The sequence below is a fragment of the Brachyistius frenatus genome, unplaced genomic scaffold (assembly GCF_029030835.1).
Source record: "Brachyistius frenatus isolate BFR_SWC_R1_liver_20210118 unplaced genomic scaffold, ASM2903083v1 Contig_2, whole genome shotgun sequence".
In the NCBI taxonomy this organism is placed as follows: domain Eukaryota; kingdom Metazoa; phylum Chordata; class Actinopteri; family Embiotocidae; genus Brachyistius; species Brachyistius frenatus.
Window position 1 is genome coordinate 3,089,343 of NW_027210601.1, and position 14,333 is coordinate 3,103,675.

At 43.6% G+C, this 14,333-nt stretch overlaps 1 protein-coding gene across 1 annotated transcript in view; it reads right to left on the reverse strand.

Moving 5' to 3' along the window:
• The window catches only part of efna3a (ephrin-A3a), a 56,515-nt gene extending 42,785 nt beyond the window's left edge, over window positions 1-13,730 (reverse strand). Inside the window, exon 1 of the mRNA XM_069693428.1 lies at window positions 13,121-13,730. Coding sequence (XP_069549529.1) covers window positions 13,121-13,230 — 110 coding nt within the window. The 5' untranslated portion in view covers window positions 13,231-13,730. The remainder of the gene's footprint in view (window positions 1-13,120) is intronic.
• Between the last annotated feature and the right edge of the window lie 603 nt (window positions 13,731-14,333).

A 14,333-nucleotide genomic window follows, 5' to 3' on the forward strand; every position in this document is an offset into this window, starting at 1 on the left:
TGAAGTGAGGGGAGAGTCTCGGGGAATGAGAGTGAACAATATTAAGGCGTAATTCGTCCCTCCAGTTTCAGACCGGTGAACCGCTGGCTGACTCATTATCGTGTTTTCCAACTCTTTGGCGTCCAGACTTGTTTACACGGACGACGCTGATTTTTATAGCAGCGGCCCGAAGTCGCAAGAGAGGAGGGTTACACACACAGTAAAATCAGTCCTGTGCTGTTGGCTATTAAACTGCCTCACTTGAGTTATTAATCGTTTATTGCCTTGCTCAAGGGCACCTTGGCAGTAAATGTTGAAAAAGGGTGGAGTCGCTCTCTTTCAATGGCTCACAAATAGACAGCTCAAGCTTATCGCTGGACTATTTTACAAAATTATGTTCAAAGATGTTCTTTTACTTTCAATGCCAACAAGTAACAACTTTTTTTGCCTCTTAGATTTTATGGCAAGCAAGGTCATCAAAAGACAACAATTATGGTAAATAAGTTATAGAAAAACTATAGCTGGGGTCTGAAACGGTTAAAAAGCAGAACATTAGTTCTAGGTCGGTGACAGGACTCTGAAAGTCAGACGTGCAACACGCTTATCCACCTCCACATAAAGAACATGCTACTGAATTCTGGTATCGTACATAAATTGTGAGGTGGAGTGTGTTCAAATATGGATGTAAACCCTAAATATATTTTCAGCATATTTCGCAAATAGGTTTTTGTTTTGTTTAAAGATCCATTACTTTCGGTTGCTTGTTTTAATTCAACAACAACGTTTTCTAAAGAGGTAAAAATCTCATATCTGCATTTCTTATATTCATTTAAAACAGCTTTGCAATTCATTAAGACAATATTACAATATTTAAAAAATGTGGGATATTAAGTTAACTTTGCTCACTTTTAATTGCCTCATTCGTGCGGCTGACATCCTGACCTTGTTGCATATTGTCCCCGACAATGTGTCCTCTTACATCAGTAAAATGTTGCCTGACCAGAGATTGTTTTAGTGGCACCTGAGTTTTTCCTGACGAGGAAAAGAAGACACCTGGTAAGTTAACAAACTGCAATCTTAGGTCAGTGGCTTCTGTTATTATGATGCAGAATTGCCTATTAAAGTTCCAAAAACTGGATTCAAATATTTGATTGTGTTAAAGTTGAAACCTGTATCTCACCAAGGCATGTATTACACCCGTCAGTCCACTGGAGGATACTGTGTCAGTGTCACATGTTGCCTTAGCTGGGCCAGAAACGAAGGGCGCCTTCGGTTTGGGAGATGTAACGGTTTGCGTTAGATGCGACACGGACGCAATGTAGTTCGGTTGAGGTACCGAAACTAACGGTTAGGGTTCAGAAAAGATCACGGTTTGGCTTCAAATTAAAAAAAATGTTATGTACATACGTCATGTAACTTACCTAATGTACATTACACAAGTTAAATACATTATGTATGTAACTTAGTTACCTTCCTTAAAAGTAAAATTCATGTTGACTTTTAATTTCTGGCTGCTCCCAAGTGAAAGTCTTTCTTCGAACCTGGTCATACATGCGTGTACTATTCAAGCCTAAACCAGACAAAACGTGACACTGACACGGTATTGTCTTGTTGCCTGATGAGCGTATTACACGCTTTGGCGTTATACCGGGCTGCACAGTCTGTGGTGGCAACATAACTCGCTCAATGCTTCTCATTTACATAAAAACTCAAGAGCTAGTTTACTTTTAGTGACCTCCCTCTGTCTCGGATGACACTGAGTGGAGGTCGGTGATTAGAGGTGTCATTGCACCCGGCGACCTCGGAGGTCGAAGAAATTCTTGGTAAATTACACTCACACAAGGCCAGACCTCTATATTGAACACCTCAGAGCGAACCACAAGGTTGATTGAAAAATGGCTATTTGCATACAAACCTGTGTGCGGGGGACAGGCAGAGCAGCGAACGCTGGCTCTCTGCTCAGGTTGAGGTGGCAACGCAGGGAGGGAATGAGTCCTCATTAAGCGGAAAAGCACCATTTTCCGAAGCTCGGGGTGCTCTCTCTCTACAATAGCGCTGACACCAGTTGGAAAATATAACTAAAACTTAAATACTAGAGAAACCTGCACTGTGTTTACAATTAACTTCACTCTGCTCATAAATAATACATATAATGATAGATTGCTGATGAACTGTCTAATGAAGAGGAGGTGTGTGAGGCGGGAGAGGGTTTTTTGCTGACAAACAGCAATTATTATTATTATTATTATTATTTTTAAGACTTAAAAACGGAGACCTCTCACACGTAGCACGATGCAGGAATGCTAATGTCCCTTGCATTTTTTTAAACTGCCGTTATCTTCCTGGCGCTGCACATTAGCGAGAGATATCGTTTCCTTGGCACTAAATTACCCCAACAGCGCAGGCGCTGGAATCAAAACTTAATGGAACCTCTAATTTGACCAAAAGTTCATTCCCGTTTGGAAAATTAAAGCCGTCTAATTAGGGATTGCAATCTGTTTTATGAATTGCCAAATGCCAAGTCGGACAGTGTTACAGATTTGAAGAAATCTTCACAAGGATTGATCAAAGTACAACAACTTTCTTTCAGCAGACAGAATTCATGTTGACAGAAATGACAACTAGAGAGCCTGATGTTCCAATTTACATTACTCCAGATCAAATGAAAAACAATAACAGCCAGGGATGTGAATTTGATTATCTACAGTCTCTCCCTCTTTTCAATCAAGACCGCGCTGTTTTTAACAGCAGTCAAGGCTCCCAGGAAATAAATCCCTTGGTGTTAGACCAATTTCCACAGGGGGACAATCCATCTTCTGCAGTCGCCGTGTGTCACACTTGCTTTTCCCATCATAACGATGACCTCAGGCTGTATATGTTATTCTCCTTACTACATCATTTAACTCTTAACAACGTGCTCTGTTGTTCTCCCCGTTGTTGTCGTCACCCCCCCCCCACTCTCCTCCCCCCTTACCCCCGCCCCCTCCATATCTCCATCCATTTTCTACAAGAGGAACACTTTATTTATTATTTCCTGTGCTTCCTCCTCTTCTGGTTCTTGGCCCTGTCATTGACTGTCACCTAGGACACACGCTTCCATGAGCGACAGCATGTTTCTAGCTTGCATCATGTGGTAAATGAGCATCACCTCAGTCTCAGTATCTCTCTTTCCTTCTTTCCCACAGCTCCTTCTCCTTCCTGCTTGTAGATCCCAGCATCTGTCAGTGCTGGGAGGAATTTCAGAGCCCCGACACAAAAATCTCAAAGATCAGCGAGTGTTTTTGAGCATACAATGCAGACAGAAAGAGATACAGTTTAAGAGGAGAGTGAATGGGTGAGGACGAGGGTAAATGTTTGCTGTATCTACGTCAACAAGCAGAGCAGGTGTTGCAGGCCAGATCCCTACCTCTAGGCACACTGATTTTGATAATGAGAGAGGGACAAACAAGTCGCCTCTAATAAACATGTTTTATCGAGCCGAACAAATGCTCTTAAATGCTGTTTGACACACAGGGGGAAATATCTGCTGAACGGGGACAGATAAGATTTCCTTTCCAGCTGTTTTGGCCGTTGCGATCAGCTCCTGACAAATACTCGGAGTAAAATGTGCGGGTTCAAGTCGGCCCATTGATGCATATTCTGCCGTTTTTCCTGGTTTTACAGTGGTGCCTCTGAGCTGCTTGTTCCGATACAGTACGCATGAGCAACAGCAGAAAGGTTGAGGTCTTTAAAGATACTCTACTTCCTGACACACCATTAATATTCTCCATACAGACTCTTCCTCTTTTCTACATGCGAATATCCCCGTCCCCCTCCCCCAACTTACACTCCACTCTCTGCCTTTACATCTCTGCTTTGTATCTCCTTCCTGCATCGCCTTTTTTTTTATGTGCATCCCCCCCCCCCCCAACCTCCCTTTTGGTTATTTTTTGTCATAACTTTTTCTTCCTCCTCCTCCAACCTCCTCCTCCTGGGAAGTGGCACAGAATCCCTTTAAGTGCTACAAAAGCAAATCTATTTATCATAACCATCTATCTCTTACTGTACCTACACTTACTTTATCCTATACTGGAAGACACACTGCAAACTCGGAGACTGCAGAGAACAAGAACACCACAGCTCATCTCAGGTGCACGTGCAGTGAGCAAAAAGGATTTCTACATAATGACACAACGAATGCGATTTACTCTTTCAATTGCCACAGAGCGATAAATTAAAGGGAGGCAAATGGGCGGCAGTGCCCACTCTCCTCCCACGCACGGCAATGCGGTTGAGCGGAGCAGTCTTCAGGGACTTCCCATTGACTCCACACAAGGTGAGAACAGAGCAGGAACAGAAGGCTGAGCAAAAACACTTCAAACAACACGGCAGGAAGAGCGCGAGGGCTGCTGCTCCGCGAGGCAAACGTCGTGGGGGGGGGGGGTGAAGGGGGTGGGGGAGCTGACCAAAAGAGACAGGGAGACGGAATCATTATTCTGCATTAAGACGATCAATCAAACAAGCACGTACGCACACGCACAAAATATCCCAGACAGGCGATGAGACATGAAAACACCTTAAATGCCACCTAATAGCAGCCAGACCAACACGGAGTGAGAGAGCACAGCAGGACATTGATATTCTATACACCCACACACAGCATGGTGAGGAGCTGGGCTCGTCTCTGTGTTTCCCAGCTTTAAACACAATGCGCATCTAGACACGGTCCCGGGCAGCACACACACACACACACACGCACACGAGAGAGAGCACGAGACGCAAGCCATTCTCTGACACATACTGTACACACAAAGTAGAAGTCGTGTAAGAAATAGGGGCTTTCACACAGTTCCGGTCATGAGGGTACCACCCACAGATGTCTGCTGTACATAGCCCAAAGCCAGAAGCAGCAAAGCAGCTGAACCAACCCAATAAATAAGTTAACAAACAAAGCATTGCAGCAGATTGGTACATAGCCAGAGGAGAGTGTGCACAGTTTAATCAGGGGAACATATTGAACAGATAGACGATTGACTCTGCTGTACATTTCCTCAATAACCCCGTCATTAATACCACGGCACTCAAAGTTTTGTGATAACGCGCAGGACACCGCCCCTCCACATCCCTCCGCACACTGCACACCCGATCGTAACAAATACCATTAACAGACTGCACTGTAGATCTTTTCTTTTACCAACGCACCGATCAGGAGAGAAGGCCGTAGAAAGAAGGGGAACACACACACACCCTCTACGCCACCATTGATGGAGCATGCCAGATATGAGTCACGTATTGTTCATATAAATCAATGGGTGAGAACACCAGGTAGGAAAAGGAGAACATGTGTGCGAGTAGAGAGACATGATTATGCATCTGCCGTGGCTCATGTATTAACCATAGCTGAATTTACACATCAAGGCGGCAAATGAATTCCGAATAGATTTTTGATACAGACCAACACGAGACCTGATTAAATGATGAGGTTGGAGATATGGAAGCCTGCAGTGTGCTACCACTGAGTTGTATTCTGATCTGCTGACTTTGTGTTGTGTATTGTATTACGTAAGGGCAAGGATGTGATAGTTTTACTGTTCTCTAAAACCAACATGGTGATAAGATATTTAGATAGATGAATGGACGGACGGACGGACACCTTATTAATCCCACAAGGGGTAATTTTTTCACTACAGCAGCATTATAGATACAGGTAAAGCAATAAAAATAACAGAGTAAAAAAATATTAAATATGAAAATGCACAATATATACAATAAAATAGAATAATATTAAATTAAACTAACTCACCAATAGCGCAAGAAATTAAGCAAGCAAACAAACAACCAACGGTATTATTGTTGGGTGATGGATTTGACCAGAGGTGAGTTATTGTGTAGTCTGATAGCGGTGGGCAGGAATGATCTCCTGTATCTGTCCTTGTCACTCAACAGTTTTCAGAGTAACGCCACTACGGGGGGGCGATGAGAAGGCAAGACGGATTTAACGCTCCTTCAGACACCCCTACTGAAGTTAGAAAAATGACATGATGTAATATAATGTCTAAAATGAGTTAGACATAATATTCTGATATTACGTTGCACTCACCAGGGATACAGCTTTGTACAGTACAGTATTGTTTATTGCGTCCTTTGAACGAAGCAACGACATCCTCTAAAAGTACTGTTGGGCCCATGTGACCCCTGGCTCAATACTACCTGGTACAGGTCATACTGTACATTTTACGACAGCTATAAGTCAACTAAAAAATTAAATAAAAATTAAGTTTCATTTCATGACTATGTGACTACTTCACCAAGCAGAGCATCTCCAAATGTTAAATTTGAGCTGCAGAGCCCTCCAGCTCCCTCACAACAATAAAAAAATTCATTTTTGCCAGTAGGTAGCTTCCTGTCCAATTCACTTACATCACACTTTCAAGCTCTAAAGACTTTCCTATCATATTTGTAATGGAGCAGTTTCGCTTGAAGATGCACTGATTTCAATGTTCCCTCTAACAGCATAAGAGGGATACATTAAGCCGGTGGATGTGGTAGCTGCTGCTGTTGCTGCTGGTGCTGCTGCTGGTGCTGCTGCTGGTGCTGCTGCTGGTGGTGCTACTGGTGCTGCTGCTGCTGCTGAGGGGTCAAATTACTTTTTGTCATTCTGGATGCACAGAGCAGAAGAGAGAGATTTCAATTTTCTTCAAATATTCTTATTACAGAGATGACAGCTGCTACAGGGTCTCAGACGTTCATATAATTACATCTTCAATAGGAAAAATCTCAATTATAACAGAATATCTAATTATTACGCTGCCCATATCTGAAATTGCCCTCACATAAAAAGGAAAACTGGAGCCGTATCACCCACTAAGCTGTGAGGACAGTTTCCACTTCTCGTAACACTGCTGTTGTTAAGCACCCAAGAGCATTAGAGGGAAGACCTGTCACGGCTCAAGACCTGAAGTGAATGAACAGAGAACAAGATATGACAGAGCACAAACCTGTGTCCTCACTCGCTGCCTTTTTTATGAAGGGACACCGATAACTCGTGAAGGCACTGGAAAATACTACCTCGATTGCCATACCTTCTGCTTCAATAAAAAAACAAATTATTTTGACCAACTGCTGTGGCTGCCATGTCGTTTTTCAGGCCATGTAGCATAACAAGGCCCATTCTCCAAATAATCAAAGTCCAGCCGGTGACCATCCACCTATCAACAGCTTTGATCTTTTTCCTCCATGGCAGCCATTTTCATCATAGCAGCAATATAATTTCCCACTGGGTGAGTGGCGCTGCAGTGCAGACTCCCAGTGTAATGTTCTGAGGAGCTGCCATTCAGAAGTTGGAAAGCCCTCTTTTTAAAAAGCATTTGCATTCAAATCATTGAGTCTGAAATTGGTTCTACCTCGCTGGGATCAAGACTATCTCCTGTGGGTTCCCACTGCCAGTTAACTGTAGTTTTTATAACCTTGGAGCACAGCAATGCTAATGGCTTCTGATGGCATATGAAGGAAGGGCCTAACCATGTTTTTCTTTGGATTCCTCCAGAGAAAGTAAGCGCCTTTCTTCCTCACCTGGGGTAGCTCTTAGATGAGTCTCGTGGCACCTTTCCATCAGAGCCCATGAATGGGTTATAATGGTTCACCAAGCTTGCCAATTCCTCATAATAATGAAGCTCAGTAGGCTTGGAGTGCATTGGACGTCTGGAGGGACCAGAGAGGATAAAAAAAAAAAAAAGCAAGATAGGAGACTTTATTGTGACAGGGTCAAAGTCAAAGTTTTCACAATCTCCCCCCCTGGTTTATAGCCATTAAATTCCAGGTTGATTAAGTACCTCCTCCTGAGGTTTCCTCTGCGTCACCAGCCACCTTTTAATTTAACTACACTCTAGAGTCAAATTACTGTTTACCAACAGCAGCAGCCTTTAAGTTTATGTAATTGTCTTTAGTCTTTGCAATTATTTTCACATAGGTTTGACTGTAAGTGTTAAGAATTCTTAACGATGCAATGCAAATAGAAAAATCAAAATTTCCCATGATGAAATAGGGTAGATTTTTTTTTAACTAAGTGAGACATTTGGCAAAAACAAGTGTACACTGATGTTCTCACCTAACCTTTGAATCTGTAAAGCCAGCAGAATCTTAAGTATGCTCTGAAGAAAGTCTTTCATTTTTATCTCATGGAGAATTAATTTACGGTTTGTTTTGGTCTCACAGACTCATTCAAAAAAAAAAAATTCTTTCATTTTTATGTTTCATGGGACTAAGTTGCACTATGTTTAAGTGAAAGATTTATTAAAAACGTATTTTTCTTTCGCCGTGCCCGGCTTCATGTTTTTTTTAACCTGTTTTCTCTGAAGTTGCCTCTGCAGATACAAGACCTTGTGTAGTGCAGACACAGTTAAGGCCTCCAAGGAGCATGAACCCCGGAGCAGTGACTGACAAGCCCGTAATAATCAATTCTCCAGCATGCTGTTCTAAGGCAATACTGGAGCTGAGCTTCCCGAGCTGAGCTCCAAATGCTTCACAGCAATTTACTGACACCGCAAAATCAAATTAAAAATGCATTTGGGAAATTGATCACCTGATGCACTCAGATTGATTGCTGCTCAGAAAGCAAGCTGGTTTGTGTTTTTGTTCGGCCGGGGTCCATTCACCTTCCCATACCATATAAATGTATTGATCCTCACGCCCACTCGTGGATCCATACGAACCATTAAATATCCTTTCAGGGTTTCTCTATCCATTTATGTGACTCATGGCAGATTCCAATGAGCTAAAAATGGCCAGCACACCACTTGGCAGACCAATAAGCTTTAAGACACCCCTGCAGATCTATGCTTTAATGAAGCTCTGTGACATTGTCAAGTTAATTATCCATTTAAAAGTATTCATCAGATTAATCTTTTGGATGTCCAAACCATAAAAATTACATAAATAAATAAATAAAAATGCAACAATGTTCACAAACAACTTGAATAGTTGGCGAGAGAAACGCTCCAATAGAAATGGAGACACATGCTCAATTCGAAAAGGCATAGTAAGACAATTTGCACTTTTCTGCCAGCTATTCACAAGCATTCACTCTCATTTAACTCAAAAGCAAGCAGGGAAAAAACTGCATAGTATCTAATGCTCTTTGAAGTGGCTTTGTGGTACAGTGAATGTGCAGGAACCAACTGAATGCCAGTGAATAAGATGCATTTGTATGCAAACTTGCCAAGACAGCCAAGAGACGGAGCTGCAGGCGGACGAACGTGCATGTAATCAGGTAGCAAATCTGCTTGTCTGCTGCATGCTCCGTCTGTCGCGCGGGGCAGAGGAGCAGGTGAATGGTGGGAGCTTTTGTCTCTGAGCACCGGTCCACATGAATGACCCAGACTGTGTCCACATTAGCTCGGATCAACTCCTGTGGGTGTCATCTCCTCAGAAAACAGCAGCTAGAGCACATTCAGCCAAATAAGCGAACTTCCATATCCGTTAGAGCCCACGTTCTCGTTCACCCTTCATGACTTTTGGCCAACTCAATCAATCTTTCCCCTCTTCTTTTTTTTTTTTCTTTCAGGTGAAAGACTGCTGTACTTTCCAGCATGATGTTCTTCCTTTCTGCCACAATCTCTCCATTACGCACACCTGTTCCCCACAGTAATAATCTTCACACTTTGCACCCTTCTCTTCCTCTCCATTTATTTTTAGAATTTTTCTTTATCCATCACCACACATCTCTTTTTTTTCCCTTTATTTCTCAGTAATGATTACCTTTCCTGCAGCTAAACATCTACAAAGTTTTCCCTGCAGGGCGCCAGGTTTTTCTTTGCCCCACAGGAAACCAACTCCGAGTCTAGCTTGGTCTGTACGCCCACACATACGATCTGGCGGTTAATGAGCCTGTTGAGGAAGACGGCACCTCGGCTCAACATTGATCACCAGGCCTCGGTTCCCTCGAACTCTCGGTGAGGCTATTTGTCAAGGTGATAATATATTTTGTAGCACCACGTATAGTGTGTCGGATAATTTGAGTTGTTTCTTCATCATGTGGTCTATGGACTTGGCAGACACCATTTCAGGTCCAAATCGGGGTTATAATGTGTAGCACGAAACACACAGGGCTGTAAATCACTGAGGATCAGCCACAAACGGCGAAAGAACGCTTTCATCTTGCTGAGCAGGCGAGGGAATGGCAATTTAGCAGAGACGTGGGACATTTTCAAACTCAATTCCCTGCTATTCCTTCCTACACCCATGCAAGACTTATGCCCTGGTGTTCTGCTAAGTTAAATGCTACAGGGACACTGTGTGACTTAGCAAAGGTGTGGGAGATTGAATGAAAGCTGTGCTCCTGTTTTCATCATGCTGACATGGGGTGCCCAATTATGGAGATGCGTCCTGTTTAACCAGTGAGACCAAACACCTGATGGGAGGCGGTGGCAGGCGCACAGGACGCTGCCTGTGGGTAGGCGAGGCTACCGCAGTGCATCGCTGCTCCCGCATGCTCTCAAGATGTTCCACATCTCCCCCCTCTAATTGGCAGATGGCCTCAGATGCGAGATGATTTAATGGCCTGTGTGTGTGTTTTTTCTTGCCTCAGTCAGCCATTAGCAGGGACATCTGTAACGAGTTGGCCAGGCGCACTGCTGAGAGTGGAAGCTGAGCCCAACACTTTCTAATGGGGGGTAGTGCAGTCGTGACGGACTTGGGAGGTAATCAAAGCACTCCGAGGTATTTATTTGGGTTTTGATAATCGAGACATCTCGCTTCAAGTTATCTGAGACAGAAAAAAAAAAAACTGTAATAAATCATCTGATTTACCTCAGCAAAGCTGCAAAAAGTCAAACAGCACAATATTACTGGATTGCACCTGTTTGACATTCCACTTTTGACTTTCAGTACACCAGTGCAAGACATATCTAGCTGAGCGTCCTCATAAAAAGCCATTTTCATGGCTTTGGCACAAACAGCTTGGCTTCCATGTGATCCCATTTCTTGCAGCTGTGCCGTAACCATCTGGGCTGAAGGCTGCGTTCAAGGGTAAAACATTACAGCCTCAACCAGAGTTTTGGCCCTAAAGGCCTCTGGTTTCTGTCTCGCTGTTGCTGCCTTCATTTCTTGCTGCTCCCTTCTGAGCTTGTCACTATAACAAGAGCTGGATGAGGGAAAGAGGTGCATTGCTGAACAAGTGAGGCCTTCAGCTGATCCTCTATGCATGTAGACAGAGTGGTGGAGAAGTGGCTCCAAGCCTAAGGCCTTTTAAAGCTTGATGGCCATCAGTATTCTTGCCATAGCCTCTGAGGATTTGTCTGCTACCTGCAAACTGGGTCACTTTTTGCATTATTTTAGAGATTTGTATCTCGCTGTGGAGAAAAGCAAGGTTTTGCACACGCAGACAGACCCACACCTGCACTTTGTCTCTCTCTCCGTTCCCCCCTGCACCCCCCTTCTGCCTTTCTCACACACACAGTATTCTGAATTCATTAATATGAGCACATATTTGTCATTCTAGCACATAAATGTCAATTTATAGCCACCAAATGTGCTAACACCATAATGAATAACTACACTGAGCGACCATACCCATGCTGTGAAAATCATTTTAGATGAAGCGCATAACGAAAGACTAATTAAAATTGATAGATAGGACTAATACTGATTGCGACACTCAAAAACCTTTTACAGCACTTAAATGCAACCAAGTTTGAGTTAATACACTGCTTGTCTTTTCATGTCACACTGATGGGATTAACTGCAGTCATAAATGTAAAATCATTTTTTAATGTTAGTCTGCCATTTACACATTAATATTAATGAGGAGGTGACAGTGTTTCTGCATCACATTGACTGTTTCTGAGGTTTTATAGCCTTTTTTTCCAGCTTTTCGAGAGGAAACCTTCAAATATCGGAACGCATTCACATGAATTCAAATAACTTCCATAAAATTTCTGATTCTAATCATCATCTACTGTACGTGTGCCTTCAACTGAGAGCCTGGGAGGTGAGTGAGGGACCAGGAGCAGATGGGGGGGCGGTAATGAGATGCAGAAAAAAGGGAATTGAGGGGGACAGGCTGGCTGGTGAGACACAGTAGAAAAATAAGAGGGAAGAAAATAACCAAGTATGAGATAGAGAGAGGCGATAGGAGAGACCCGCGTCTGAGGTGAATACAAATGGACAGAGGAGGAACACAGATAGAGGATGGGGGAGGGGGGCAAGAGGGAGGTTGTGTGAGGAGAAGTGATAAAAGAATGTGAGAAAGATGGATTCACTGTTGGTTAATGAGAAGACAAAGGCAGTAGAATCCACATCGATCTCTGCCCCACAGCAAGCTGGCTTTATACAGGTAGAGAGATAGGAGAGCCTGAGGAAGCTTACCTGAGGTAAGCAACCTTACTGTTGTTGGAGGAATCAGGGCCTGAGCACAGGCTCAGATGTGCGTTTCTGTACAATAATGTATGCCTCTGTGTGTGTGTGTGTGTGTGTGTGTGTGTGTGTGTGTGTGTGTGTGTGTGTGTGTGTGTGTGTGTGTGTGTGTGTGTGTGTGTGTGTGTGGCAAGCACAGTTAATGCGTGCACACATACTCAGGCCGATTTATGGAAGTTTGAGCCGTTTTGATGCTGAATGGAGGCAGAGAGGGTGACTGACAGCACAAATGTGAAAGCAAGGTAAATGAAAAGATAACTGCTTAAATGAGTCATTACCGAGAGCCAGTAGATGGACTAAATATGAGACAGAAATCAAATATTCATACAGCAAGCACTCTGCAGGCAGGGTGAACAGAAGCAATGTCGTAGAAACAGTTTCCCACTGGAGATGCATTACTGTACTCAGACTGATTAAGTGATTGGAATACAGGAAGAAAATATGACTCACAATTATTCTACAGATGAAAAGAAACATTCAGATAGTTATTCACTATTGCAATCAGTTGATTGTCTTATCTGAAAGCTGGCAAAAAAACAACAACAACAAAAAAATTTAAAATAACTATTGCATGTATTGTAATGTAGCCCATTTCAGAGGTGTTTCAAAAAAAAGGAAACGCGTCGCTGCAGGGTATGACCACTGTCTTGTAAACAAGTTATCAGCACAGGTGCGCATCAACAAAGAGGAACACCGGTTAATTTGTGTTAACACGGACAGGACCGCGTTGCGGGTGCCGAAAGCCACTTACAGTATGTTTGAGCTGTTCCAGTACACCGCATGCCGGTCGCTGGCTCTCGAAAGGTGCAAGTTTGTAAGCACCAGCGTGATGATGCTGAGAGAAAGCGTTGCGAGAGCCATAATCCCCTCCGGTGCTCGTCCAGCCCTGGTTCCCCTCTTCCTTCTGCGTCCCCGCTCCTTCTGTCCCAGGCGACGTGTCGTTCACAACATCCCAGCGGTCAAAAACGCCTTTTCAAGTTCCCAGTTACCTTAACAACGGGTTGAATCGGGGTGACTTTGAGTGGTTACGTGTTCTTCAACTGAAATCCCATTGCGACGAGACCCATTTGGACTTCTTTAGCCTACTTGTGCCAAATCTGTTTGGACTTCTGTCTCGTGGCCGCTGCGCACTTTCAAGTCACTCCTTTTGTTTTCCAATTCTGCTTTCATTAGAGGGGGACAACACCGGAGATGAAAAGGCACCACGTTTACAGCTAAGATCTGAGGTCGGTCTTATGGTTCTTTACACAGCTTTAAAGGCGCATCCAAGCCGATGTGTCTCTGCTGGAAGGTTTATGTACCTGTCGTCTCTCTCATAATCAACAGCAGCAGAAGGAGCCGCACGTTGCGCACACAACGCTACAAACCCGCCCTCTGATGGCCGAGTGGAGCTCACATGTCCATCTATCTTGCTGCCCCGCCCCCTGAAACCAGGCAGCGTGTGTGTGTGTGTGTGTGTGTGTGTGTGTGTGTGTGTGTGTGTGTGTGTGTGTGTGTGTGTGTGTGTGTGTGTGTGTGTGTGTGTGTGTGTGTGTGTGTGTGTGTGTGTGTGTGTGTGTGTGTGTGTGTGTTTCACTCACCCGCGATCTTTTAAGGATATCGGATGTGTTTTAGTAAGGAATTAGGTTAAAGATTGCGTAAGGATTACGGTGTGAGGATAAGGATTACAATTAATGTTTGTTTGAGTTTAGAGAGAAGGTGAGACTTTAGGAGCAGCTTTAGTTAATGTACATTCATTTCACAAACCATAAACCCAGCAAAGCCTGCGCTGCACTACCCCTTAATTAGTAATTAGGTCAGAGCCATTCATTCATTGCTACACCCAGCGGCTAGTTTGCATCCAGCTCTGCTGCCTTATTGTGTGTAACTTACATTACCTGTAAATAATCACTAACAATGACAGTTAACGTCAGAATCCATGTATTGATTTCCATATTTGGACGTTTGTTAGTGATTGCCATTTG